Raw genomic sequence first — 27,295 nt, 5'->3', positions numbered from 1 at the left:
GTAGTGATGCTTTCTAAGTCCCACTTGACTTCACATTCCAGGATGTCTGGCTCTAGGTGAGTGATCACACCATCGTGATTATCTTGGTCGTGAAGATCTTTTTTGCAAGGTTATTCTGTGTATTCTTGCCACCTCTTCTTAATATCTTCTGCTTCTGTTAGGTCCATACCATTTCTGTCCTTTATCGAGCCCATCTATTATTTACTAACAAAAAAGTGTCAAAGGCCCTTCCACCTGGAAACGTAAAAACCTTCTATCAAACTACCCTAGGATAAAAGGGGAAATGGAAACTGAAATTGTATAAAAATATTGATAACTAAAACAGTACATATCAGAATCTGTGGGATACATTTAAAGCCAAAATAAGGGGAAACTTGATAGCATTGAATAAGGAGATACGTAATGTCAAGATGTCTTATTACTGATGATACTAATGTTGGTAATCTGGTTAAGGTGGTGTTAGGTTTTTTTACCATAAAGTTGCTGTTTTTCCCTTTGTGTTTTACTACTCAGTAATACTTTGTGTTTTACTACTCAGGATACTTTGAGGCTGTTTGAATATACTTATTTTTCATCATACATTTGTCTACTCATTTTAGTATCCATCTTGCCTGCAAAGTATTAGACCCATAAGCCTACTATTTACTATCTGGCTCTTTGAAAAAAACTTCACTGACCTCTGAGTTTTCTCTCTTTGCAAATGATATGGTCGAATACCTGGAAAACCCTAGAGAATCAGTGTTAAAGAGAAAAAACGATAATTTGTGTCCCACAACTCTTAGCTCTTTGTAGAGGGTGAAAGTGTAGACGGTAAGAGGATGCTTTAGATCAGGAGTCAGCAAGCCTTAGCTCGTAACTAAGGGCCAGATGAGTATTTGTGGGCTCTGCTGTCTGTCACCACCACCACTGCCTCTGTAGTGCTAAGGTAGTATAGCCAGTGTGTAAACAAATGAGCATGCCCATGTGCCACACATAGTATTACACAAGTAGATGAACAGATTTGGCTCATAGGCCCTAATTTGCCGACTCCTACCTTATATTATGGGAAAGGGCATGAAAAGGATGTTCAGTCTCATTACTTGTCTTGACATCTATCCAATTCTTCCGTATATCTTCTTAATGTTTACCCCTAATCTGCTTCTATAATTTATACCTTGCCTGCAAACACAGGCCGTGTGCTCCTGTCACATATATCTTTCTTATTCTCACAGCATGACATATTTATAACACTTGGGCCTTTAGAGTGGTTCACTGAGAAGACATCTATTTTCCCACTCATAATTGTGTGCGTCAATATAATCTGCTGAAGGCATTTTTTTTCCTACTTTTAGACATTGCAGATCCCTCTTAAGAAAAGGTTTTGCTGTGTGCTAAATGTTATGTTCAGTCAGCAATATTAAAAAAACAAATAAACTATAGTCTATAAAGTAGAACATACTAGTTATAGAACATCAGACCCAGCAGGGGCCTGATCACTTATGAGTTATTAACTGAGAACAAGAAAAGCCCTTCGTGGGCCAGAAGTCTTGGGGAGTGATGACCAACTATGTAAATTGGACATGAAATTACTTTGAAAGAACATATGGACAAATGCCAATTAATACTTTCTAGTTTGTTCCTGGTCAGTTCATACAGAACCATATGACCTGTATAGTTAGAAAATTTCTTGTTTCCCCTCGAAGGCAAGAATCATAACACAATATTTTTCTTTTTATAGTTTTTGTTATTCTCTAAGAAAAATAGGTTAAGAATAGAAAAATTAAAATTCACAAAGAGTCAATAGAAAATAAATGTTTTTAAAGTGATTGCTAACTTAGAGAGTTATTGTATCAGAATTTGTGTTTTTAAATCAGCTTGAAAGTTCTGTTGATCAAAATGCTGTTTATTTTGTAGAATTGGCATGCCCTAAGTTTCTGAGGTTTTTGTTTTCTTCTATTTTCTTAATTATGTATAGACTTCATCATTTAAATCTAGAAACAAAATGTAGGATAGTCCCATAGTAATTTTTGATTCTGGTGTTTTTAAACTTTTGCGCTTTTTTCTTCCTTTTTTTCATTTATCACTTTCAGAATTGCCAACGCCACTCCCATCCCAGGAGACATGCTTCGAGAAAATACAGATGAGGTGTTTCCAGATGAACAGCTTAGTGATGGAGAAAATGGCATCCCTGTTGGTGTGTCACCAGATAAAGTACCCGGGTCCCTGGGACACCCTCGTCCCCAGGAGAAGGATGTCTGGGAAGAGATGGATACCAACAGGAATAAGATAAAGCTTGGGATTTGTAAGGTGCATATTTCTTGCATAGGAAATGATATGTATCTCTGTCTCATTTTTCTCCTATTGGTTTAGCAGAGTATCATGATTCTCAATTTTGAATAAGTAGAACACTCTGTTGCTAGTTATTTATATATTAATGATTGCAGTATTTTTTGGTTAGTTTTGCCCATAGCATTCAGGTGTGGACATTAAAAAATCTTCATCTTATATTTTGTGGAAAATGAAGGTAGTTTTAAAAAAATAACCAGAGGCGGAGTCTAAAAGAAGATACATCTGTAGAACAGAATTTAATGGTCTTTCCAAATAAAACGGCAAGACTCTGGCCCTCTTCCATAGTGGAGACTAATGGATGTCTAAGTGTTCATTCTGAAAACGGTCTCAAATGGAGGAGAGGAAATGAGGATTGGAAGTGGAAAGCATCAAATTGGTCATGAACTGGCAAAGTGCATTTTGAATAAGTAACATGATTTTTTCTTCATTAGAACTGGAACCAGGTGAACTTCCCTGGTAGCTCAGACAGTAAAGCGTCTGCCTACAATGCGGGAGACCCGGGTTCGATCCCTGGGTCAGGAAGATCCACTGGAGAAGGAAATGGCAACCCACTCCAGCATTCATGCCTGGAAAACCCCATGGACTGAGGAGCCCATGGTAGGCTACAGTCCATGGTGGGCTACAGCCCATGGGGTCACAAAGAGTCAGACATGACTGAGCGACTTCACTTTCACTTTTTCACTTTCCACTTGTAAGTATGGGGAGAGATATAGATTTCTGCATTAAATGATTTTTAGTATACTATCTTGGGGTAGATTGTCTTTAAATTTCTCTTCAGTTTTATTGTTTCTGGTCATTTCTATTTTCATGGACAATAAGATGAAGATAAATGGGATTGAGGGACAGTGAATTACAAATAAGTTAGTTTTTGGTACGTCCTCTTTTTATGATTTCGTTGGGAAGGAGGTTAACATTTATAGGTGTAAAATGAGACTCCTGGCTCATATCTGTTAACAAGATTGATAGAAAGTTGGCTAGTCATTCTTGGTGAATGGGAAATATAGCCTAAAAAGAATTTTAGTGATCACTTCTAAGGAGCTTGGCCTATCTTTGGACAATACATACTATATTTTCAAACTATATAATTTTTAAAAAGTAGCAGAATATGAGAGTTATTTGCAGAAACGTTCTCTGCGTTGATGTGACGTGCTCCCCTGTGTGTCTGGCTGTTTGGTTAGAACTTTCTGGACTATTGAAAGTGAAAGTTAAGTCACTCAGTCATGTCCAACTCTTTGCAACCCTGTGGACTGTATGTAGCCCATCAGGCTCCTCCATCCATGGGATTTTCCAGGCAAGAATACTGGAGTGGGTTGCCATTTCCTTCTCCATTCTGGACTAGTAGTAATCAGGAATAAGTAGTGAAAAGTAGTCAGGAAGTTGGTGTCAGATTTTTGTAGTGTCACCTCTGTCTGTCTTTATAGTACCAGAAGCAAACTCCTCTTTTGTTTTTGTCTGTTTGGCTTGTGGAAATTTTAGTTGCCCAGTCTTGGATTGAACCTGGACCCAAGGCAGTGAAAGCTCTGAGTCCTAGCCACAGGACCACCAGGGAATTCCTGGGAGCAAACTGTTCTTTTTTCTCTTTCTTTAACTCATGTTGTTTTTTTTGTTTTGTTTTGTTTTTTAAATTGAAGTATAATTGATTTATAATGTGTTAATTTCTGCGGTACAGCAAAGTGATTCAGTTCTGCATGCGTATATATATATATATTAGTTTTAAAATATCCTTCACCATTATGGTTTATGATAGGATACTGAATATAGTTCTCTGTGCTGTGCGGTAGGGCCTTGTTGTTTATCCATTCCGTACATAATAGTTTGCATCTACTAACCCCAGTTTACCACTCCACCTCTTCCCCTACCCCCTCCCCCTGGCAACCATGAGTCTGTTCTCCATGTGAGTCTTTCTGTTTCATAGATAAGTTGATGTGCGTCATATTTCAGATTTCACATAAAAGTGATATCATACAGCATCTGTCTTCTCTATCTGACTTGCTTCACTTAGTATAATAATCTTTAGGTCCATCCATGTTGCTACAAATGACACTATTTCACCAAAATATAAAACACTAAAATACTGAATCTGAGAATAAATTTAGAAAACTTATTTAGTAAAGGGTTAATAGTCTAATAGTAATGAATTAAACTGGCCAAAATACCCTAATCTTCTGAAAAATACATCTCAAACACTTGTTTATATTGAAAGACTTCAGTGATTCCTACCATGTATAGTGACTAGAATGTTTTTCATGGTTTTCTTTAATGTTTTGCCTAGGCTGCTACTGAAGAGGAAAACAGCCATGGTCAAGCAAATGGTATTCTGAATGCTCCAAGCCTTGGTTCCCCAATTCGTGTCCGCTCAGAGATTACTCAGCCAGACAGAGATGTTCCATTGGTGCGAAAGTTACGTTCTATCCACAGCTTTGAGCTGGAGAAACGCCTGGCGTTGGAACCAAAGCCAGATACTGACAAGTTTCTTGAGACCTGGTATAAAATGATTTTTCTTTTTTCAAAGCAACTAAAATACTATTGTTATTATTAATTTCTATTATGTAAAATTTTTCAAATAAGGAGTTCTTGCATTTTTGTAATGCTGATTTGATAAAGGTGCCATCGTCATCCATGTTTTTTAGTTAACATTCTCATTCTTAATGTGACTCTCTTTCTAATATTGTTCCCAGTCCTGTAACATAGAGCCTTTGGCCATGGGAGCTGGTAACTTCCTAAGACTAGGTAGGAATTAAATTAACATTTTGAAGTGACTTTGGAAGGTAATCTCTCTTATTGGAATGGAGGAGTGTAAGTTAGAGAGGGCCTAGGAAAGATGGCAATAGGCAAGAAGGTGGAAGAGTACATGAAGCAGGGGGAAACGTAATATATATACAAGTGATAGGCAGTTCAATTCAATGAAAGCCTTCTATGAATAAATGCTATAGGAAAAAGAGAAAGAGATGTGATTGTTTATCGTTCTACCTAGACAAAAGGAAAGATGGAACTTTGGAGAGGTATATACATAGGTAACCACTGTTTGTAGTTCATGGTTATAAGGCCCATTATCTCCATTTGTGATTTAAAAAAAAACTGAAACAAAACTTGGAAAAGAACTTCAGATATATTTTTGAGTTATAGAAGGCTTTAATAATAGTAACATCCTTCAATATATCCCTGGTGACTACTATCAGTAATGAAACATGAGTTAGAAGTACCATGTATTTGACTAACATAGTACTTATGGTGTCTGAAGACAGTTCAGCCACTTCTGGACTAGTCTAGTCTGGCTTCCACCTAAGCAGTACTTCATAGCTGTGTATTCTTCACGTGGTACTCATTCATTCTCACAGCTATGTGATGTAAGCTTGTGTCTACGGTGATGCGATCAAAAGGATGTGCTGAGGCAGTGTTTAACATTTTCAGTTGTTCATGAGATTGGGAATAAAAATAAAAGTGTAATAGGGATAAAAGCTTAGTTTGGGAAAGAATTAGTCTGACAAAAGAATGGAGCTAAAAGAGGGTCCATGCTGAGGGAAGAGCTGAGAGACAAGACAGAGTTGAGAACAGAAGTACTCTGAGAAAATGAACTCAAGCCAAACCTGGAATGAGTTGGGAACAGTGGAAGGAAGTGAAGCACCTAATTACAAAGGAGAGGAACAGGGTATTGCTTCAGCTGCTTCCCTGCAGGTAAGAGCAGTTCTCAGAAGCCAGTGCAGCCAAATACCACCCGTCTCATTGTTGCCTAGCCCTGTCTTTGGAGGAGTTTATATGGATGAATATATATTTATATACCTCTCTGAAGACAAAACAAGTTCAGAAGGTATTTGCCTGATGCATATTGGCGTCCTCATTTCCTTTTTTTAGGGCCTCTGCTGAGGCAAAAGCCCATGGTAAGTTTTCCCACAGTCCCTCAGAGCAGACAGAAGAGGGCAGTGTGATTGCCTTGGCAAAGCAAAGATGAAATGGATCACACAAGTCACCCTAGTTAACCTGGTTAAGATTCTCCTGCCTGGCAACAGGAGAGTCATCTTCCTCCCATGGGCTCTGTCTTCCAAAACAGGATTATGACAGGTGGGGAAGAGCATTATTAGCTTGTGAAATGTTCCTAATGCTTTATCCGTATTGTTTTCTTTCATCTATTGGTAAATATTAGTTCTGTATAGAGCATATAGGTTATATAGTAAGTATTTTCCCTAGGACAAGTAAGTAACTTGTACTCATTTTCTTAAGCTTGGAGAAAATGCAGAAAGATCCCAGTGCAGGAAAAGAATCTACTCTCCCTGCTCTGCTTCATAAGCCTTGTGTTCCAGCTGTGTCCCGTGCAGACCACATCTGGCACTATGATGAAGAATATCTTCCAGATGCTTCCAAGCCTGCCTCGGTCAACACTCCTGAGCAGGCAGACGGTGGTGGCAGCAATGGATTTGTAGCCGTTAACTTGAGCTCCTGCAAGCAGGAGGTTGATTCCAAAGAATGGGTGATTGTGGACAAGGAACAGGACCTTCAGGACTTTAGGACAAATGAGGCTTTAGGCCCTAAAACAACTGGAAGCCCTTCTGATGAGGAGCCCGAAGTCCTCCAAGTCTTAGAGGAGTCGCCTCAAGATGAAAAGCTCCAACTGGGTCCTTGGGCAGAAAATGATCATTTAAAGAAGGAAACCTCAGGTGTGGTCTTTGTGCTTTCTGGGGAATGCCCTGCCACGGCTGTTTCAGAGCAATATATAGATAGGCTAGAATTCCAGGCTGGAGCTGCTAGTCAGTTTATCACAGTGACACCCACAAGTCCAATGGAGGCACAAGCGGAAGGACCCCTTACAGCGGTAAGTTATTTGCTCCTGTCATTTTTCTGTCATCCACTCAAGGTGCTATTAAAACAGGATATATCAACTAAGATTTCTCAGTGGAGGCCTAAGTTTGGCACATGGGTATAAGGGAATGGGGCTTCCCTGATAGCTCAGTTGGTAAAGAACTCGCCTGCAATGCAGGGAGACCCCAGTTCAATTCCTGAGTCAGGAAGATCCACTGGAGAAGGGATAGGCTACCCACTCCAGTATTATTGGGCTTCCAGCTTGTGGCTTCCATACTTGTGGCTCAGCTGGTAAAGAATCTGCCTGCATTGCGGGAGACCTGGATTCGATCCCTGGGTTGGGAAGACCCCCCTGGAGAAGGGAGAGGCTACCCATGCTAGTATTCTGGCCTGGAGAATTCCATGAACTGTATAGTCCATGGGGTGGCGAAGTGTGGGACACAGCTGAGCAACTTTCAGTTTCACTGTAAGGGAATGATGTCTGGGCTAAGTTCTGTAGTTAATCTCCCAATGTGAAATTTCTCAAGTGTTTTCTAGCAGGATAAACAACCTAATATGTGAAATGTCATTATAACCTAATTTCAGAATAACATAATTAGACCCTTAGAAGTATCTGTGTGTGTATATATAATAATGATTTTTTAAAATTTGTAATTTTAGAAATTCTTATATTTTATATGAAAGATGGCATATATTTAACCATTCATGGTTTATACTTTATACTGTACACTGTTACTAGGTATCATTTTTTGTTTCTTCTACATAACATTCACCCAGAAATTCCTCATATTTTACATCCCTTTTAAACGTGGTTTTCCTACCTTTTTTCCACATTTAATTTTTATTTTGATAGTTCTCCACCTTTAATGTCCATTGTTCCCAAAATAGAGTCCCAGCCTCACTTCCATAGCTTCTGCTTCAGGAGGTCTGGGAGAGTGAGAACCCAGGAATCTGCATTTTAACAAGCAGTTGAAGATAATTCTGATACAGGCCTTCAAAGGAACATTTTGAGGAAACTCTACTCTTTGCACTAAGTCTGGGCATTTAGATGGGGATACCTGTTACCCTGTTCTTATCAGTAAGCATTGGTGCCCTCTGACTACGTGAGACCCACAAAAGCTAGATCCAGAGGCAGTAAGGAACTGTATGCAAATCTTAGGCCAGAGCAGGTATATCTGCTTCTGTCTTAATGGCAGACATATTAAATAGGGAATACTACCAGTTAGTCTCTCTAGGTCTTTTGTAGCTTTGTTTATATGCTCTAGCTTAGATAGTATGATAAAACGCACTTTACCATTCTATGTGAATATTTTAAATTATGACATATCCTGATGGGAAACAGTTTATATCTTTTTCATTCAAGCTTGCTTGTTTGTTATGATAATGTGAAAGGAAAATGTCATGGTATCTTAAAGTATGTAAGAGCTATGAAAATAGGCAAGGCAGAGTTTATCTGTGTTACAAGTATAGCTAGAATATTAACTGATGAGAACTTCAGCTCTTTTTAATTCTGTTTCTTAGCACAGATTTATGAACTTTGTTTAGGGCTTTCCTTATCCATACACATGAAACCACTAGTTATCACATAGCATGTATAAAATTTTTAGATAATATATTTTGAAAGATGGATAAATTTGCTAGATTGAAAAGAAATTGGTTTGGGGTTGTTTTTGGAAATTAGGTTTTTTCCCCATCAGGGTAAATGATGATGAAGTTGAACACACTACTAATCATTTCTAAAAAGATGCTGAACAACATAGATTTACAGGGGGCAAAATAAGACTTAACTTTGGTTTATAGGAGAGATATTACATTATGTTTTGATTAACAAGTGGAGAGGCAAAATTAAGCTGGCATAAATGAACAAGTATAGAGAAGGAAACTAAAATAACTGCTCTGAAAAAGGTCTGACTGCTGGACCAGAATGGCAGTGATTGTAGGAAAGAAGGTGACCGGTTTCACGTGGTGTTGGGTAATCACTGTTGGTAGGGAGAAGTTGCACTTGGGTCTTAATGTGGAAATGGAGGGGTTTTTCCTTACAGAATATTGTGGCAGATTGTACCACATGATCTCTTGGTTCTAGACAGTCCTTTAGAAAGACAATGCTTCATTTTACTTTGCAAACAGTATAAATGTGACTGGAGAATAATAATACCACCTGCTAAGTCACTTCAGTCGTGTCTGACTCAATGTGACCCCATAGAGGGCAGCCCACCCAGCTCCCCCGTCCCCGGGATTCTCCAGGCAAGAACACCAGAGTGGGTTGTCATTTCCTTCTCCAGTGCATGAAAGTGAAAAGTGAAAGTGAAGTCACTCAGTTGTGTCCAACTCTTAGCGACCCCATGGACTACAGCACACCAGGCTCCTCCGTCCATGGGATTTTCCAGGCAAGAGTATTGGAGTGGGGTGCCATTGCCTTCTCATAATACCACCTATATGTTACCTATTTCTATGTAACAAAGTACCCCAAATTTAGCTCAGTTGTGTCTGACCCTTTGCAACTCCATGGACTGTAGCACTCCAGGTTCTTCTGTCCATGGAATTTTCCAGGCGAGAATACTGTTTAAACAGTAGTTGTTATTTCACACTTTTTCTGAGGGTTGGGAGTACAGGTCTGTTACTCTGTTAGGTCTGGCTCAGGGTTTCTCATGAGGTTGCTACCAAGCTCTTAGCCAGGAAAATCATCTATGGTTTGACTGGGCTGGGAAGATCCACTTCCAAGGCCATCCACGTAGCTGTTTGCAGGCCTCAGTTCCTCACTGAGTGTTGGCCAGAGGCTTCAGTTCTTCAGCACTCAGGCTTTCCATACTTAACATGGCAGCTGGCTTTTTCAGTGAGTGGGGAGAGAGAGACAGAGATGGGGGAGGCTTGGTGGTAGAGAGAACACCCTCCACCAAGGTAGAAGCCACACTGTCTTTTATAACCTAATCTCAGAAGGGGCAATCATCTTGCTGCCATATTCTATTAGTCACACAGACCAACCTTTCCTTATATCAGGGGACTGTAATATACTGAAGAACTTTACTCATTGACTTTTTTCTCAGACGTTGAGAAGAAGAAAGAAGGGGTTGGGGGTGTAAAATAATGCACAGGGAGGGAGCAGGACAAGAAGAGTCACATAATATTTTTGTAATCTGTCTGTCTGTCAGCATCTATTAAGAGGATTACTCTTGACTGTGTTACAGGAATTACTAATACCAGTACTGGGAGATTCAGGTCAGCAGTTGATTACATTGCCTTAATTCTGTTCTTTTCAGTCCTTCAATTTATTAAGTGTCTGCTAAGTTCCAGGTTTTATGCTATAGCTTAGGGATAAACAATTGGAGAAGGCAATGGCACCCCACTCCAGTACTCTTGCCTGGAGAACTCCATGGACGCAGGAGCCTGGTAGGCTGCAGTCCATGATTGTGGTGGAGCCGTGTACACAAATGACGATATAGATAAATCTGCCTAGGACAGGAGCATGCAATGTTGGGTGTTTTAATTGTCTCTTATTTTCTGATTTTATGTACCATTGTTGTATGATCACTACGTTGCGTCTGACTGTTTGCGACCCTATGGACTGCAGCACACCAGGCTTCCCTGAGTGTCTCCCAGAGTTTGTTCAAACTTCTGTCCACTGAGTCAGTGATACCATCCAAGCATCTCATCCTCTGTTGCCCTGTTCTCCTCTTGCCCTCAGTCTTTCCCAGCATCAGGGTCTTTACCACGGTGAAGATACATTACTTTCAAAAACAAGAGAGCTTTGAAGGATACATTTGCTGGAAGGAGATGCAGGGGTATCAAGCAAAGATCGCAGAGTGTACAAAGGCACAGAGGCTTGAAACACCAAAATTCAGAGTATTTAAATAAGTAAGCCAGAATGGTAGGGCAAAGGAAGGAAGCTGAAGATGAGCTGCACAAGTAAGGTGATAAAGGATGTTGGCCTGCCCTGCTGAGGTATGTGGGTTGCAGGACAGGAAACTGCCAGGTTTGAGTGAGGGGAGTAACATGGTCTTTGCGAGCCATGTAGAGAGAAAGGCTGGGGCAGCAGCCAGTGAGGAGGCTTTGCAAATATGAGGGCTTGCATTGTGAATTGTGAAAATCTCAATGAAGATGTGAGAGATGGTTCGGTCATGCAGCTTACCTGAAATAGTAGCTTCGTGTGACTTTTCCAGTGTCCACTGAATATTTGGAGCCCTTATACACCTAGAGTGACTATATTAAAGCTCACAGAGTTACTCAGAGTTTCCACTGAAAAGTGAATGAGCCATGTAATATATTGATAGATGTAGACTTTAATAGTATGGAAAGGTAAAAACTTTTTGGATTGATTGCCACCTGGTTGATTGCTTACCAGGTGGCTCTAGTGGTAAAGAACTGCCAATGCAGGAGACATAAGAGATACAGGTTCAGGCCCTCGGTCGGGAAGACCCCTGGAGGAGGACATGGCAGCCAACTCCAGTATTCTTACCTGGAGAATCCCATGGACAGAGGAGCCTGGTGGGCTACAGTCCATGGGGTTGCAGAGTCAGACAGAGTTGAAATGGAGTTTGTGGGAGTTGAATGCATGTGCATTAACTAGGGAGTAACTAAGTGTCCTCTGACTATGGATTTCTATTTTTGATCTGGAAATTTGGATCATTATAAGTACAGAAAAATTTTGTTTCTATGAGTTTACATCTCTAGAACTATTTATATGTGTGTGTATATATATATATATACACACACACACACACACATATATACACATGATACATTATATGTATTATATGTATATAACTATATTATATATATACACACACACACATATATACACATGATACATTATATGTATTATATGTATATAACTATATTATATATATATACACACACATATATATGATAGTGTAATTTAATCTATGAACAGTCAGAAAAGACTAAAGACTGGTTGGACCAATTTGGGGAGTAAAAAAAGCCCATTTGTGAATTGTTCAAATGAAAGATTGGACTGTCACTTAGGAGACTTCATGGAAGGAGCCCAGGCATCCAGTGTTGATTTACTCATATGTTCAACCTTTACTGAGCATCTGCTGTGTGTCCGGTACAGTGCTAGGGGTCAAGAATTCAAAGCCCAGTGAGTCTCCTCACTATTTAAGTATGATAGATGAGGTGATAGAAACCTATAGGTTGTGGAAGTTGGGGAGGGTTGGACTCTATTTATCCTGAAAGTGTCTTCCAATGACACTTTCAGGGGCTTAAAAACTATTAAATCCTGTAGCCATGTGTGCGATACATAATTATAGGCCAGCCAAGAAATACTTATTTCAGTGTGTCTTTTCTGGGACTTCTAAAAAAACTTTTACTCATAGTTTTTGGCACTTGTGTAAAGTATTATATATAAAGATGCTTTAAAGAAAAGAAGTCTACAGTGAGATTTGAATAGCCCGAAGAAATTTGAATGGTTAAAATTTAATTTCTTTGATAGACCTGGAATTTGTTCCTATAACTCAGTTATTCTTCCTATAGTAGGAACCCATAAATTACTACCTCTGTCTCTTCTAAATTATTTGTTAGGAAAACAATAAAATATAGATATTTCGTATATACCACATTGCTTTCATTTGGAAGAGAGACTATTTGGTATGGATGTTGAATTTACCACAGTTTTTATTATCTTAATAGCATTACTATCCTTGAATGAGAGGAAAGGAAAAGGATAATTTGTAAGTTAAAGTGCAAAGAGTTGATTTGCAGTTTGTCTCTTGCTGTGTGGCCAGTTCTAAACATCAGGTAACTGTAAAATAATGAGGCTGCTTTATCTGAACTAAAAAGTAGTGAGACTGATATTAGTCACACTCAGGACTAGGCATTAATAAAAATAAGAAAATATGAAAGAAATGGAAAAGACTGAGGTCATTTTCTAGTTTTGTAGAAAGGTGTATTGATACAATTAAAGAACAGAAGAAAGGAAATGTTTGAATTCATGCCTTAATGAAATGTTTGTGAATTAGAGAAGTAAACCTTAAAAGAGACATATGGCTTACTGGCAGATCGTTAATTTAGCCTGTTTGTAGAATGTCCTGAGTATAGGAATTGCTTTTGTCTCTTTATAGTCTAATGTTAAGGAAGCTGTTTTCATCTATACTTAGAATTAGCTTTCTTTATTTCTGCCTGCGGCTATTGATCTTTGGTTTTGCTCATCTTAATGTTTTGTGGATTTTTTGGTTTTATTTTTCAGACTCAGTTTCCAAGACTTCATTTAAGAGTGTGTAGCACAAGTCAGTAGGCTTTCCCTTTGAAAGAAGGACTTTCAAAATCCTAGAATCCTGTCCCTGACGTTTTTTTTTTTTTTACTATTTTTCTTCATTTGTGAAATTTGTGTTAGTAGAAGTACTCAATTAAAATACCAAGCAGGTATGAAATGGAATCAGTAAAAATGATTTTAGGAATATTTTATAAATTAAAGTGCTATATAAATATTATATGACAGTAATTTATGCAGTTTATCATAATTGCCCAGAATCTTTACAAGAAAATTAATCCTTCTGTCTGGTGGTTCATATATCTTTTCTGTGTACAAGGTTATCACCTCTTTTGTCGCACCACACATATATATACATATGTCCTGAATTCAGATGAGTTAAGCTCAGAACTACATTGATTCCCTAACTTCAATGCTAGAAGACCAATGGAATGTTACTTTTGTAAATAATGCTGATTTCATTTTGGCTAATGTACTTGAAATTACATATAATAATGAAAAGACTTGGTTTATTTTGAATGTAAATATAGTCATCTCCCTAGTTATTTGGTATTTAATACCATTTCATATCTGCTTTTCTTATCACCATCACTCTCGGGTCTTAAAAAGTAATTTTGAAGAGTAACTAACTATAAATTTTAGTTTCAAAATCATTTTTAAAAATATTAGCAATTTGCTATCTGCCTCTAGTGTAATGAAAGAGAGGTGCAGTGTAAGGTGACTTCTGAAGGGCGACAGCACCAACAGCGCTTGCTGCCTCTTTCCCAAGGTCATTGCAGGTGTGGGCTTATCATGAGAATTCATGTCTGAACTCAGCCTGTCTTGATTAATCAACCTGACAGAGCCTAGCAGGACACTGTTTCCATTTAGGAGCTATTCAGGCCATTAGTAAGGTGTTTTCTCCCTGGGCTGGGCTTAGGGCAAGCTTTGCACGTTCTTAAAACCTAACGGTATTCCTGACACACAGAGAAACAGATCTAAACAACTCATCTGACTCCGGCCAAATGGATTTCTTAAGTGTCATTGGACTAGAGGTGCGGTCTAAGTGAAATCTCTCGTGACAGCTCCAAATTCATTTCACTTTGATTTCAGAGCAATTTCCTTCATTTTATTAGAGCTTAATGGGCTTCATTAAATGATCTGAATTACTTTCTCAAAAAGGTTTTTTTTCTTACCAGTTTATGTAGTTGACATTCTCTGCCTCCTTACACATTTTAATAAATGTGAAGATGTAGGTGTCCTTAAGAAAGGACATTCTTACTAAATATTGAAACTTATTCATATAGAATTGAAATGATGAAGGATGGTAGAATTTCATTTATCATAAACTTGACCTTAAGAAAAATTAAATAAGATACAAAATATTAGTAACATCTTCATGTTTGCTTATAGGAAAATATCAGTAATATTGATTGGCAGAATTTATGGGTACAATAAATGCATGTAAATTTGGAGTTTTTCAACTAAAATAATTTTTCCCTGTGATCCTGTATCTGGATTCTGGCAGGAAATAGCTGGGACACTCAAAGGGACTTGGAGAAAATTTAATGAATTTTCTGAAAATTTAATGAAAGGACCTTTTTACAGATGTGTGGGTAGAGTTTGAGAGAGCCAACGGAAACAGAAATAGAGGGAGCTATTCAATTTTCTGAGTCCTGAAAGAGAAGGAAGAGGGCAGTTAGCAGAACCTAGAAAGAGTCATATCTATAGGAGAGGGGGCCCTATAAAAGAAGCAGTGGCCAGGAGTGTTAGAATGTACCACCAAAGCTGCAGTCCCTCAGGAGGAAGCCAGGAGAAGAAACATCCAGATCTTTCTCTCCTCCAGTTCTCTGATCCTCTGTTGGTGCTGCCCATTGGGCAAACACAACCAGAAATCAGAAGACAAGGGAGCCTGGGCAGTGCAGGCACTAGAAGTCACTCTTCAGAGCACAGAGCAGGCTGAAGAAAAGGCAGAGATGAGCTTAGAGGACGGCTGCTCTGCACAGTTTCCGAGCAGGGGAGCATGACTACCATGCATTTGTATTCAGAATTATTTACCTGAAGCATGAGTTGGGCAAATGCAGTTGGGATCTGTGTTCCTCTTAGAAAAATTAGAATTTGAGCTGTCAGATCTCAACTCATGGATCATTTATAATTCCACATGATTGCATTTAACTTTTGTTCTCCTCTATCTCCAGATTACAATTCCAAGACCTTCCGTGGCATCTACACAGTCAACTTCAGGAAGTTTTCATTATGGTCAGCAGCCAGAAAAGAAAGACCTTCATACCATTGAGCCCACTGTGGAACTTTACTCTCCAAGGGAGAACTTCTCTGGCTTGGTCGTGATAGAGGGCGAACCTCCTAGTGGAGGAAGCAGAACAGACTTGGGGCTTCAGATAGATCATATTGGTCATGACATGTTACCCAATATTAGAGAGTATGACAGATCCCAAGACGTGGGACCAAAAGACCTTCCTGACCATAACAGACTGGCTATGAGAGAATTTGAGGGCCTCCCTAGGGGATTGGAAGAGAAAAGCATTGCTTTAGGGTCAGATAATGAAGATGAGAAATTAAGTAAAGGGCAGCATTATATTGAGATCTCCCCTCTCCCAGGAGACTTGGTAACAATGGAAAGGGATCACTCAGCTACTACTGAACCTCTTGATGTGACAAAGATGCAGACTTTTAGTGTGGTGCCAAATCAAGACAAAAATCATGAGATAATGAAGCTTCTGGCAGTTGGATCTTCAGAAGTATCTCCACGAGTTATTGACCCATATGTTGAAGAGCAGATAGGCCAGGTGGCAGCAATGCAAAAAAGTAAGATATCTGAGGATGACATCAAGGGTGAAGACTTGCCCAATCATTCTGGAAACCTCTCTACTTTTTTGCACCAAGAGGGTAAGAGAGAGAAAATTGCCCCTAGAAAAGGAGAGCTATTTAATCCTGTTTCAGAGAGTGAACACTGTCCCCCATCCCGGAAGGATGTGGTTAGGTCATCCTTTGTAACTAGACACAGCCGAATCCCTGTTCTAGCACAAGAGATAGACTCAACTTTTGACTCATCCTCTCCAGTCTCTGCAAAAGAAAAGCTCCTCCAAAAGAAAGCTTGCCAGCCAGACCTCGTCAAGCTCCTGGTGGAGAAAAGGCAACTCAGGTCTCTCCTTGGGGACCTCTCAAGTGCCTCTGATAAACTGCTAGAGGAGAGATTAGCCACTGTTCCTGCTCCCTTTTCCGAGGAGGAAGTCTTCACCCCCTTTTCCAGACTGGCTGCAGACTCACACCTGAGCAGGTCAGCCGAAGACAACTTTCTGGCACCCATCATCTCCCAGTCCAGAAAGAGCAAAATTCCAAGACCAGTTTCATGGGTCAACACAGATCAAGTCAATAGCTCAATTCCATCTCAGTTCTTGCCTCGGCCACCACCCGGAAAACCACCCATGAGGCCTGGAGTAGAAGCCAGGTAATGCTGTGTCCTCTCCTTTGTTAAGTGTGCAGCATGACTTCTGTGTCTGCTTGATTATGTCAAAGGTTTCATTTCTTCATTGCCTGCTTCTGATCACCTACTTCCTTCCCTGTCTTTCCCAAGCCATACAGCACAGTGTAGTTGAAGTGTTCAGTTTGATTTCAGTTAATTCTTAGCTCTTCCACTTTCTAGTAGTACGAACCCAAATTTCCTTATCTGAAAGATGGGTAAAACATTTGCTTAATTGTTTTGGGAGGAGGAAATCTGGTAGCATATGTCAAGAACTTTTATTAGCATGTGACAAAGGTTCTCTTCCCCAGTCCATTTTAACAAGATAGTTGGTAATTTTCTAGTTTTGTCTAATCGGAATCCCGTTACAACAGATGTCATTATGATGTCAAGTTCTAGGGAAGAATACTTGTCTATAATTTGATGAATGGATCCTGGTAACAGTTATATTTACCTGATGATAATGAATTAAATAAAATCCTATAGGGAGTTTCCCTACATCTGATGATATATACAACCATACATAATAAAGATATTGCCTTAATATTTACTGTATGGTATGCTTGTTTATTGAAATATTCTTATTTGTAGTTGACCAGGGAGTGATTTTATTTTGAAGAGGGGAAAATAATTGGGAAGTAATAAACCAATTAAGAGTACTTTCCTTGGAGCCATTACTCACTTTTCACAAAGTAGAATGGTCTAAACCCTTGGAGAAGAAAGTGAAAGGATAGTCTTTTAACAAAAGCAAAGTGAACATCAAAATAAATTTACATGAAAATTATAGCCTGTTTTAGATAACACAATAGGCCTCCATCTGTTACAAAGATTTCTGAAGTATATTAAAGTGAGGTTCTATCTGTATCATTACTCAGCAGAAGTTGTTATCCTTTCCTAAAGTAAGTTCAGTTTTGACTTGCCTTAGGGTTTCTTTCGGGTTCGAAGGTAAACATTGGACTTGAAATGACCATGGAACTAAACTTGAACAGGAAAAACGGTGATGAATAAACAGCAGTCATTTAGCTGAGACATTTTAAAAAGATGATTCCATGAACAGTATTCACACATCCCCCACTTCTCTTTTGCTCGGTGTCTATGCTTAATAGAGATAGTATATCTATGGCTTAAGCTGCTTTGGACTGCAGCTCAAGACCAAATCTTAATTATCATCTACTATTTAGAACTTTGCATCTCCCTTAGAAGTAAGAACTTCGTAACTTGATAACAAAGCCAAACATGTGGCATTGTGTCAGATACTACACAGCTGACCAGCCTGAAACTCAGGGAATTCAGTGGGAACTCAGCTTTCCCACACAGGTCCTGGCACAGAGGCATTGTCTTACTCCATTCTTCTAGTTTTACTATAAGATCCATGAAGTTAGGCTTAACCAGAATGAATTCCCGTCATTTGTCAGTATAGGTAGATGATGGGGAAGAAAGAGGAGAGAAAATTTAGAGGGGGAAAAAAAAAAAACAGTAACTTGTTCTGACCCACGATGGTGATGTGGCTATACATGTCCCCTGCATCCTGAGGTGCCAGTACAAGTTGGAAGTTTTTCTTCTGGTTCCTTCTGTAAGGAGTGGCAAGTCAGCAGTTTGAGGTTTAAATTCTTATACTGAATGGATTTTAGATAGGCCAAGACAGAAAGACATTTAGGGCAGAGGAGACACTGCTATTCATATGAGTATTTTCTATATTTGGAATTCTGGGCCCAAGCTTGGTTGCCAGTAAGAGAGGCAGTCAGTCCCCAAACCCAGCTCTCCTGAATCACAGGCTATTGTGAGGGGCAGAAACTGAGGCCCAGAGAAACCAGTGACTACTCTTTTCTTTTGGAAATTATTAAAGAAGTTGAAATATATTTTTATCTGCAGTTCCCGCTGTTGGTGAGTACAGTTGGTGTTGAAGGCATATTGTAGAGTTTAATGTTTGCATAAGTGCATGTAGAATCCCTGTCCTAGAAGCCTAAATAAAATAGTTTACTCTCTCTCATGTGCTAACATGCGAGAGACATTTCATGAAGTGAATCCTGAAATGGGAAGAGCTAACGTGCTCTAAGAGGAAGGGGACCAACAGCATGTAGTGCTTCTGGATGGCCGACATCAGTTCAGTCCTTTACGGCGCTTGACTGCTCAGTAACCTTGTGAGATAGATGATATTCGCATTCAAAGTTGGGAGAGCTTAAGTAACTTGTCCAGGGTTATACAGCTGATACATGGAAGAGTAACTCTGCGTCCTCTGTTTCCTGATTTGGACTCACATCATACATATTACATATTGGAGAAGGAAATGGCAACCCACTCCAGTATTCTTGCCTGGAGAATCCCATGGACAAAGGAGCCTGGTGGGCTACCGTCCATGGGGTCACAAAGAGTCGGACACGACTGAGCGATTAACACACACACACATACATATTATGACTGGGGACATTGTGACTTTCTAGTCTCAACTGAAGTGAATTAAAATGAAACTAATTATTCTCTGTTCTTTTAAGGCTCCGCAGATATAAAGTCCTAGGGAGTAGCAATTCTGACTCAGACCTTTTCTCCCGCCTGGCCCAAATTCTTCAAAATGGATCTCAGAAGCCCCGGAGCACTACGCAGTGCAAGAGTCCAGGAACCCCTCACAATCCAAAAACACCACCCAAGAGTCCAGTTGTCCCTCGCAGGAGTCCCAGTGCCTCTCCTCGAAGCTCTTCCTTGCCTCGCACATCCAGTTCCTCACCATCTCGGGCTGGACGGCCCCACCATGACCAGAGGAGTTCATCCCCACATCTGGGGAGAAGCAAGTCACCTCCCAGCCACTCGGGATCTTCCTCCTCCAGGAGGTCCTGCCAACAGGAGCATTGCAAACCCAGCAAGAATGGCCTGAAAGGATCCGGCAGCTTCCACCACCACTCAGCCAGCACTAAAGCCCCCCCAGGGAAGAGTAAGTCAGCCAGTAAACTCAGCAGATAGGAGCTGGGCCGCAGCCCTCTGAAAGGTGTGCGATCTTCCTCCTAAATCTGATGCATGTGTGTCCCTGTACTGTCTATTTAAAAAGGAAAAAAATCAGTGTTGATCTTCTCTCACAAAAGAAAGTAACATGATAAATTATTTATAAGAAGATACAAATATAAGAAATTACCTAAGGCAGGCAGCAAGCAGATCAGGAATCAGTGTCTTTGCATAGGAAGGGGCCATCCAGCAAAATTGAAGGGGGTGAAACTGGTTAAATGAGCTCTCAGTTTTTAGATGCCATCCAAACAGAAATGTTGAAGGTAGGTGGTAGATTGGAATTTTAAGGGGTATGGCCTGCTTTTTTTTAAGGCTCTACTCAAAGATCATATAGTAAAAGTGAAACTTCTAGTATTTGCTTTCCAAACTTCCCAACCTTGGAGAGTCAAATTTTAAGTCCAGTATGAAGAGTATGTGAGAAGTGTGTGCTGGGGAGCCAGTGCTTGGATACATTGGGCTGGTGAGTTTATCTAATGTATTGAGAGTTCACACCCTTACTTTGCGTCATTCCTAGTACCCTCCTTGGATTTCACATTTTTTAAAGTTAGTGTTTGCACCTGATCCAGTCTCTCTTATTTTAACACATTCTAATATGCTTTTAGCAGCACATGCTAAGAATTTAAAATCCAATTATTTTTAACTTCCTAATATTTATCTTTGGAGCAACAGTTCTTAGTATATTTTTATTGTGAAAAATAACTGTTGAAACTTAGGTAAAGGAAGGAAAAGTCTAAATAGAACTACTTTGCAGGCTTTAGTGCTTTAGGGAGAGGGACAGAGTATAGAGTAATACTCTTTGAGATAGAAGAACCCTCTCCCCTCTGTTAGTTTCCTCCTTGTGGAAGGAAAACTGACCAGAGTAGCAGACCTTGCTTCCTTAAATATTCTAGGTACCAGCTCTTTCTACTGTTAACCTCCAAGACAATACAGGAAAGTACATCGCTGTGGAATGTGACTTTATGCTTTTAGAGCTTTAGAAAGAAACATAGGAAGAAATTAGGTACGATGAGGCTTAAAATTATCAAACTTTGTATTTTATATGTTTAGCCAATAAGGAATGAGTACCTGAGGAAATAAATTTAGGGTCAGTATTTATCTTTTAAGGTTTTATTACCTGCTTCTCCTGTGTTTTAGTTTGAATATTTGGGCTTCTTGACCTGATTTACACGTAATCTTAATTTATAAAGCCGTAAGGAGGATCATATTTGTTCTGATCTCACTCTTTGCTAAGAGGAATCAATCAAAGTTAAATTAGACTAGATTTTTTAAATGAGCTCTTTTATACTTTGTAGTTTTTGTGTTGTAAAGACCTCATTAAGGTCAGGTAAATTGGTCTGCTTGCTGTTGAAATCTGCCTTCTAGCAAACATCTGTGCTTTTGCTTTGACCTTGTGTTTGCTGCCAAACCTAATATGGTTGAATTGGAAAACAGAAAAAGAAAGATATTTCCTCACCAGGTGAACATACTCTAATGCTGCATCAAAGCTGCCCTGAAGCTGCACTGACTGAACTTTTCTTGTTCTCTTTATCTGTGTCGAGCTTTTTGAAAAAAACAAACAAAAAATTCAAAACACTATTGAGGCATATATGGTCTCCCATAAGAAATGTAGCATAATGTGGCATCTTAATTTCTCTCCAGTTTCAAGACTACAGAGGAATGCAGTAGATAAGACATATTTGCTGTTTAACTAAAGCAACTGTAATATCGGAAAACCAATCCTTCTGTATTATATTGTGTAATAGTTGCTAAAACACTACTTGCATGTCTTCATGGTAAATTATATAAATATTTATAAATATATAGAGAAACATATGCTTATATAAACTCATTCTTTCTCATTCTCCATTTGTAATTTCAAGATCACAGATGGTGAGATTACTTTTTATTGTGTGCCTCGTGTACACTTGGGCCTTGCCTATCTTCATTTCTGAAAATCTGTTCTTGGCATGTGACACTTCAGATCCTTTTTGCCTTCCTTGTATATAGTGCAAAGGTTGGCAGTCTCTAACAGGCCAAGATAGGTTATTTAATTTTCATTTTTAAAAAATTTTAATAGGGGAAAAAGTACTAGAACAGCTTGTAATACTGATTCAGAGGTTTGTCATGTTAATCACATAATTCTCTCCTATGGTTAGAGTGGATAACCTGGGTTGATAATCATGGGTCTACTATAAATAGATTTTTTTTTAATCTCTTAAAAAATTACCATTCTGCTTTCCTCTTTTCATCTCACTTTGTCAGGGGCAGGGTGGAGGTAAGAAGTAATCTGTAATTAAGAAATTATCTTGTTTTTCCTGTTGTATTAGCAAAATTGTGCTAAAAGTAGCCAGCTTTAAATCCTGACCCCTCTAATCAGAAATGTGCTTCTGGTAACTATTTGAAAAACTGATGAGGCTGCAAACAGTATGAAGTATGCTATTTCACTTCTTACGGGCACGTCTCTGCTAGTTAAACCTGATAGTGATGACAACATGGCAGCTGAATGTTTTCTCTCTCTCTTGAGTCCTTCCGTTTTTCTCCCAACTTTTCCACTGTGTTGCCCCTTTTTCTAAATGGCACTGACAAACTCAAGATCCAGAGAGAGAAAACTTTGCTGTGTAAGAATGTTTTATTTTGCACATAGAGAAAAAGAGTTAACCAAAGATATTTCTGCTTGGATACTTTCAAAAAAGATTAATTATATCTCATGTATCAATATATCCACTTAAAAGGACTGTCTTGTATAGAGATTTACTCTGCTTTTTTTAAAAAAAAAAAAAAAACCTCTATGGTTTTAGATGTCTTGGGCCAAAAAGAGAAGTTGGCAGCCCTGAGCAAAGCACTTTTGGCACAAGGGTTTTTGTTTTTATTTCTGTATGATACAGAAAATGAATTGGGTTTTGTTGTTATTGTTCTTTTTAAATTTATTATTTTTTTTAGTGGTGGCATATTTCACACTTCAGTGACATAGGTCATCCAAGTAATTCTGAACCAGTTTGGTTATTCTAAAATGAGGGACTTGGCTATCCTTTAAAGTCAAGCCAAACTATATTAAGAGTAGTATGGGGAAGAAGTTAAAATTACCTTTTGAAAACCAAGTGCCTCCTAGATTCTCCTATCACAACAAAATGGTTAGTTACCTTGTCACACTTGCCCTTACCCTCCCTTGTCCAGTCTCTGGAATTACTTGGGTGGAGCAGAAGATGAAATTAGCCATAGCTCAGTCTCTTTAGGTAGCTTACTCCTAAATTATGCTGCCAAATCTCCAGGGTGTATAGATTGTTTGAAATATTAAAATTCCACACAGCAGTCTTTTGCACAGCTTAAAGGCATTTAACTCTAACGTATAGTGAACAAAGAATGAAAATTGGGTCATAGCAAATTTAACTGTAAAGCACAGATTATAAACACGCTTGAATGGTGAGTCTTAAATAGACACTGTTACTCTCAGCTGTGGTGTGCAAGCCGGCCTTGCTGACAGCAGCATAGTTACATTCTGGTTTTTAAGTTGCATGTTGTGAAGTGAAACTTATTTTTTAAGTTGCCAAGTTAATCAAGTCCTAAATAACTAGCAAAATGGTAATTGAGACCCACTGTTGCCATTATCCACTCTGTATTTGCTTTTGAAACACTAAACAAATCTCAGCTGCTTACGAATCCAGTGGACTAGGGTGCAGTGTCTCTCTGTGTCACTCTTAGCCACTACAGGAACTTGAGGTTCTTCTGTAATCATCAGAGATTCCTTCCAGGCCACAGATTTTTATGTGAATGTTTCTATGGTTATATTTAATTGACAAAGGAAAATGTTGGTGCATGTTTTATAAACCCAGACACAGATAGTTAAAACCATAACTAGTTTTTATATATCCAATAGCTTTGAATTAAAAACAGATGCTTCTTCCCTCAAGAGCAGAGGATTCTTTGTTCTAGGAACTACATTCTTAATCTAACATTAGAATTGGTGATAGGAGAAAAAGGATCTAGAATTCAGAATTTAGTGGCTTAAGGGAAAAATGCATCTTACTTTGGCTACTTGAAAACACATTTATTTGTAGATAAGTCTAGATTTAGCCTTGAAGGTCAGAATTTTCACATTTTAAAACTTTTTCATTCCTGATATTAAAGCGTGACATATGTCAGGGAACTATTTCTTTTGTCATGTTTATGTGTTTTGGAATGAAGTTGTATGCATTCATTGTTTTAAAATCTGCCCATTTCTGTTTATATGTATTTACCACACATGTGTTGGGACTTTGCCTAAAGGAGAGAGATTTCAGCACCTGTATCACTGAGGAGATAGAATGGTTGATGACAACTGTGTTTAATTTTCTTGAGTTTGGTACTATAGACAGTTGTTTGCAGAACATCATCTGTGTTCTAACAAAGTATTCAGGATTAAGGCATGTAACCACTGTGGTAGTCCTCACATGTCAATATTTACCCAAGTTCAGGAATCACAGGTGCATATTTAGACCTTAACTTAGAGATGGGAACAAGAGGCAGTTCTAATCCACAGACATACAGAAAGAGTAGTTCATGGGAAACCCCAGGTGGTGGTTAGGACGTCCCACTTCATCCAGTGGGATGAACTCTGGTATAGAATTCAAGGATGTGGGAGTAGTGTGGAAACATATCATTGGATATTCTCCAGAGTTTGGCTGTCTCTCTGGAATCATGAGAAATTTAAGCCAGTTAGACTCAGGATACTGCAGAATCTCTTGCCAGCACTGCTAGGGAGAACTGCAGGCAATAAATGGGGAATTCATATAGTTCTTAGGTAACTCCAGCAAATGGGACAAGGATCCCCCTATTGATTTAAAGGGAAATTTGGATGCTACACACCTCAAATTCTTGAAATTATATTCTTGACCCATCAGTATATTTTCTAGTTCAGTTGTGGTTATCTGTTCCAAATTTTAAAACTAACATAAGCTTGATGTTTAATTACTTCCCTTAAGCAGATCCAAGAATCAGAGTATGTGACAAGATCAAAGTCACCTTGACCTGATCCACAATCTTAAAACACTAAAGAGCCAAGTAAAAACCTTTACTCAGTAATGATTTGATGATTATTTCCATAGATTTTGCTGGATTCTTGGTCTTAAGGAGACATGTAAAGGAGGTGAAGCCTTTTTCTTCATTGCCCTGTGAAACTTTAACAGGATCTGCCTCTTTAATTGAAGTGACAGTATGGATGCTCTGGGTCAGGGATTCTGGGTTCCTTGACTGAGAGAATGGGATTCCATGAGGCAGACCTTTGAGCCCATGTGACTATAGAACTTGCTGACATAATTTTACACACTAATGATAGGAAATTTTCTCTTTCTTTTCAGTAGTTTAATATTGTTTCATGTTGTGTACATAAGTGTTCACTCACCAAGTTAAAAACACTGGGTAAATCTAATTTTTATATAGACTACCCCTGCCATATATTCCTCCCCCCCACCCCTTAAAATATACAGTTCAAATCCTTAAAAATTCCTATATGGAACTTCAGCATCCCTGGGGTCTGTCTGGGTGTTCTTCTCATCCACAAGGGATAAACAAACCTACCAGAGTATATTTTAGGGATCAACACAGGGAAGGGAAAGCCCTTGGGATTTTTTTCTTTTTAAACTATTCATCAGTTAGATAAATTAGTTCACTAATTCAGAAATACAAATAGAGGAAGCTAAAGGAAATACAATGTGTACCACTGGGGCTCTGAAATTGGATTGTGTGAACTTGTGAACTGAGTAACGAAAAAAACAGATGACCCAGGCTCACGCTTCCTCACTGCTCATGCACAGTTCCTGGTTCCCCTCCTGACTCCTTTCCTAAAATAACCAAGTGCTGATGTCATTGGGTCATTTACTTACAAGTTTACAGCTTTTAGGAAAAAAGAGAGAGTTGAGAAGCACCTAATTTTGAATTAGATGTAAATCTTGAAAGTTTCTAACTATTGGCATCTTTTAAATCAGATGGAACCACAAACCAGAAGAATTCACTCATCGAGTAAGACAAGTTAGAGTAATTTAACAGTTCCATAGTTTTCTCCCTTTTTTCTCTTCATGAAATCACTGATGAGAAACTGCTCTTTGAAATACCTCCAAAGGTATTGTATTGTATCCCTTTCCCCTCCAAGCAGCCCTCTTTATGCATTTTTGCTCAGGCAACCAAGGACATCGAGTATTGGCAGAAACATGATGCTTTTGTATAGGCCATCTGTACATAAAAGTGTAATTATTTATTTAATTTTCCCATTTGTATCATATTAAAGCTTTGTACAGTGTTTTAAGTTCTGTTTTAAAATTATTTTGTATTTTATTTTTATAATCTAGTAATAAAATATTCATTCCGCATGCAAACTCTAGTTCTATTTGTGTGATGGTTTGGATTTCAGAGGTGAGAAATATTTTTCTAATTTAAAGGTTATTGAATGCACCGGAGGTCACAGGATCAACAGGGAGCAGAAAGTGTTCTATAAATGCAGTACCACATCCAGAAGTGACCTAGAAAAAGAAGCGCTGGAATAGAAACTAGGTATTCAATTTCCCCTGCAGACAACAACCAGGGTTCAGAGATGTGAGGAGAGGGTTCCCCATGTAATAAAACTGAAAGTGTTAAAAGCTCTGTTTCAACCCATCATTGTATCGCTGTTGGGAGGTATTTTTCCCTTCTCTGCAGGAAACGTCCCTGTATCACTGGAGTGATTTCTGCTTTCCAGCATCCCCTCTTTTTCCTTGTCCTTTGAACCAAGGGACCTCTCAGGAGGCTTTCATGCGGGCACTGCTTCACCCTTCCTGATTTGGTTTGGCCTGAAATATTAGTGCCATTTGTTTTTCTCAGCCCGGTTTCCCTTTCTTGAGTTCTCAGTGAGCAGCAACATCCAAAGAGGTGATTCTCGTATTTTTTGAAATAAAAAAAATTAAGAAATAACAAGCTACCAGAAACTCATCATATGTATGCCTATTAACTTAATAACTGCAAAGTAGCTGAACTATTAACCTTGTGTAACGTATAAGGGATAATAAAGACGGCGATTCTGTGTGCAGGGTGGCGGCACTTTTAAGGGTTGTGGGCTGAGGATCCTAAAAAGCCCCTCCGTCTTAAAGTCTTAAATGATCGATCAGTTGTTGGTGGGTGCTGGAAAACGAGTGGGCAGGGGATTGAAAACTCAGCTTTTGAGAAAGGCAAGGTCAAAATGAAGTTAAGCAAACTTTATCGTAATTTCTTTAGGGTACTGACGATTGAATCTAGAAAACTTGAAAGAAAAGAATGCGCTTATCGTAGATGTAGGCATCTTCTCCGGAGAGTAGTTCACCTTTACGGTCCGGCCGCTCTCCCGGACCCTTGATCTTCCCCGCCGCGTCCCCGAGTCCCGGCAGGTCACCCTCGGGCCAGGGCAGCCGGGGCCCGGCTTCACCGACAGCAGCACGCTGCACTTGACAGGCCACTGGGCCTCTTGTCAGGAGCCAAGGCCCAAGTCTAGCCTCAGTGCGGGGAAGCCCCGCCGTCGGCGGCGGCGGCCCCGGTCC

At 39.2% G+C, this 27,295-nt stretch overlaps 1 protein-coding gene across 5 annotated transcripts in view; it reads left to right on the top strand.

The window, feature by feature from the left end:
* TTBK2 (tau tubulin kinase 2) overlaps window positions 1–26,130 on the top strand; it is a 130,646-nt gene extending 104,516 nt beyond the window's left edge. For all 5 annotated transcript variants that reach the window (XM_010848038.1, XM_010848035.1, XM_010848039.1 and 2 more), the window contains 5 exons: window positions 2,070–2,286; window positions 4,601–4,812; window positions 6,547–7,135; window positions 15,523–16,793; window positions 19,298–26,130. In XM_010848038.1, the coding sequence (XP_010846340.1) occupies window positions 2,070–2,286; window positions 4,601–4,812; window positions 6,547–7,135; window positions 15,523–16,793; window positions 19,298–19,760 (2,752 nt within the window). In that variant the 3' untranslated portion in view covers window positions 19,761–26,130. The remainder of the gene's footprint in view (window positions 1–2,069; window positions 2,287–4,600; window positions 4,813–6,546; window positions 7,136–15,522; window positions 16,794–19,297) is intronic.
* The last annotated feature ends 1,165 nt before the right edge of the window (window positions 26,131–27,295 follow it).

This window comes from Bison bison, unplaced genomic scaffold, assembly GCF_000754665.1.
Source record: "Bison bison bison isolate TAMUID 2011002044 unplaced genomic scaffold, Bison_UMD1.0 scf7180017864259, whole genome shotgun sequence".
NCBI classification, from domain to species: domain Eukaryota; kingdom Metazoa; phylum Chordata; class Mammalia; order Artiodactyla; family Bovidae; genus Bison; species Bison bison.
The sequence above is the reverse complement of the archived record's forward strand: the minus strand, read 5'-3'. Positions and strand labels throughout refer to the sequence as shown.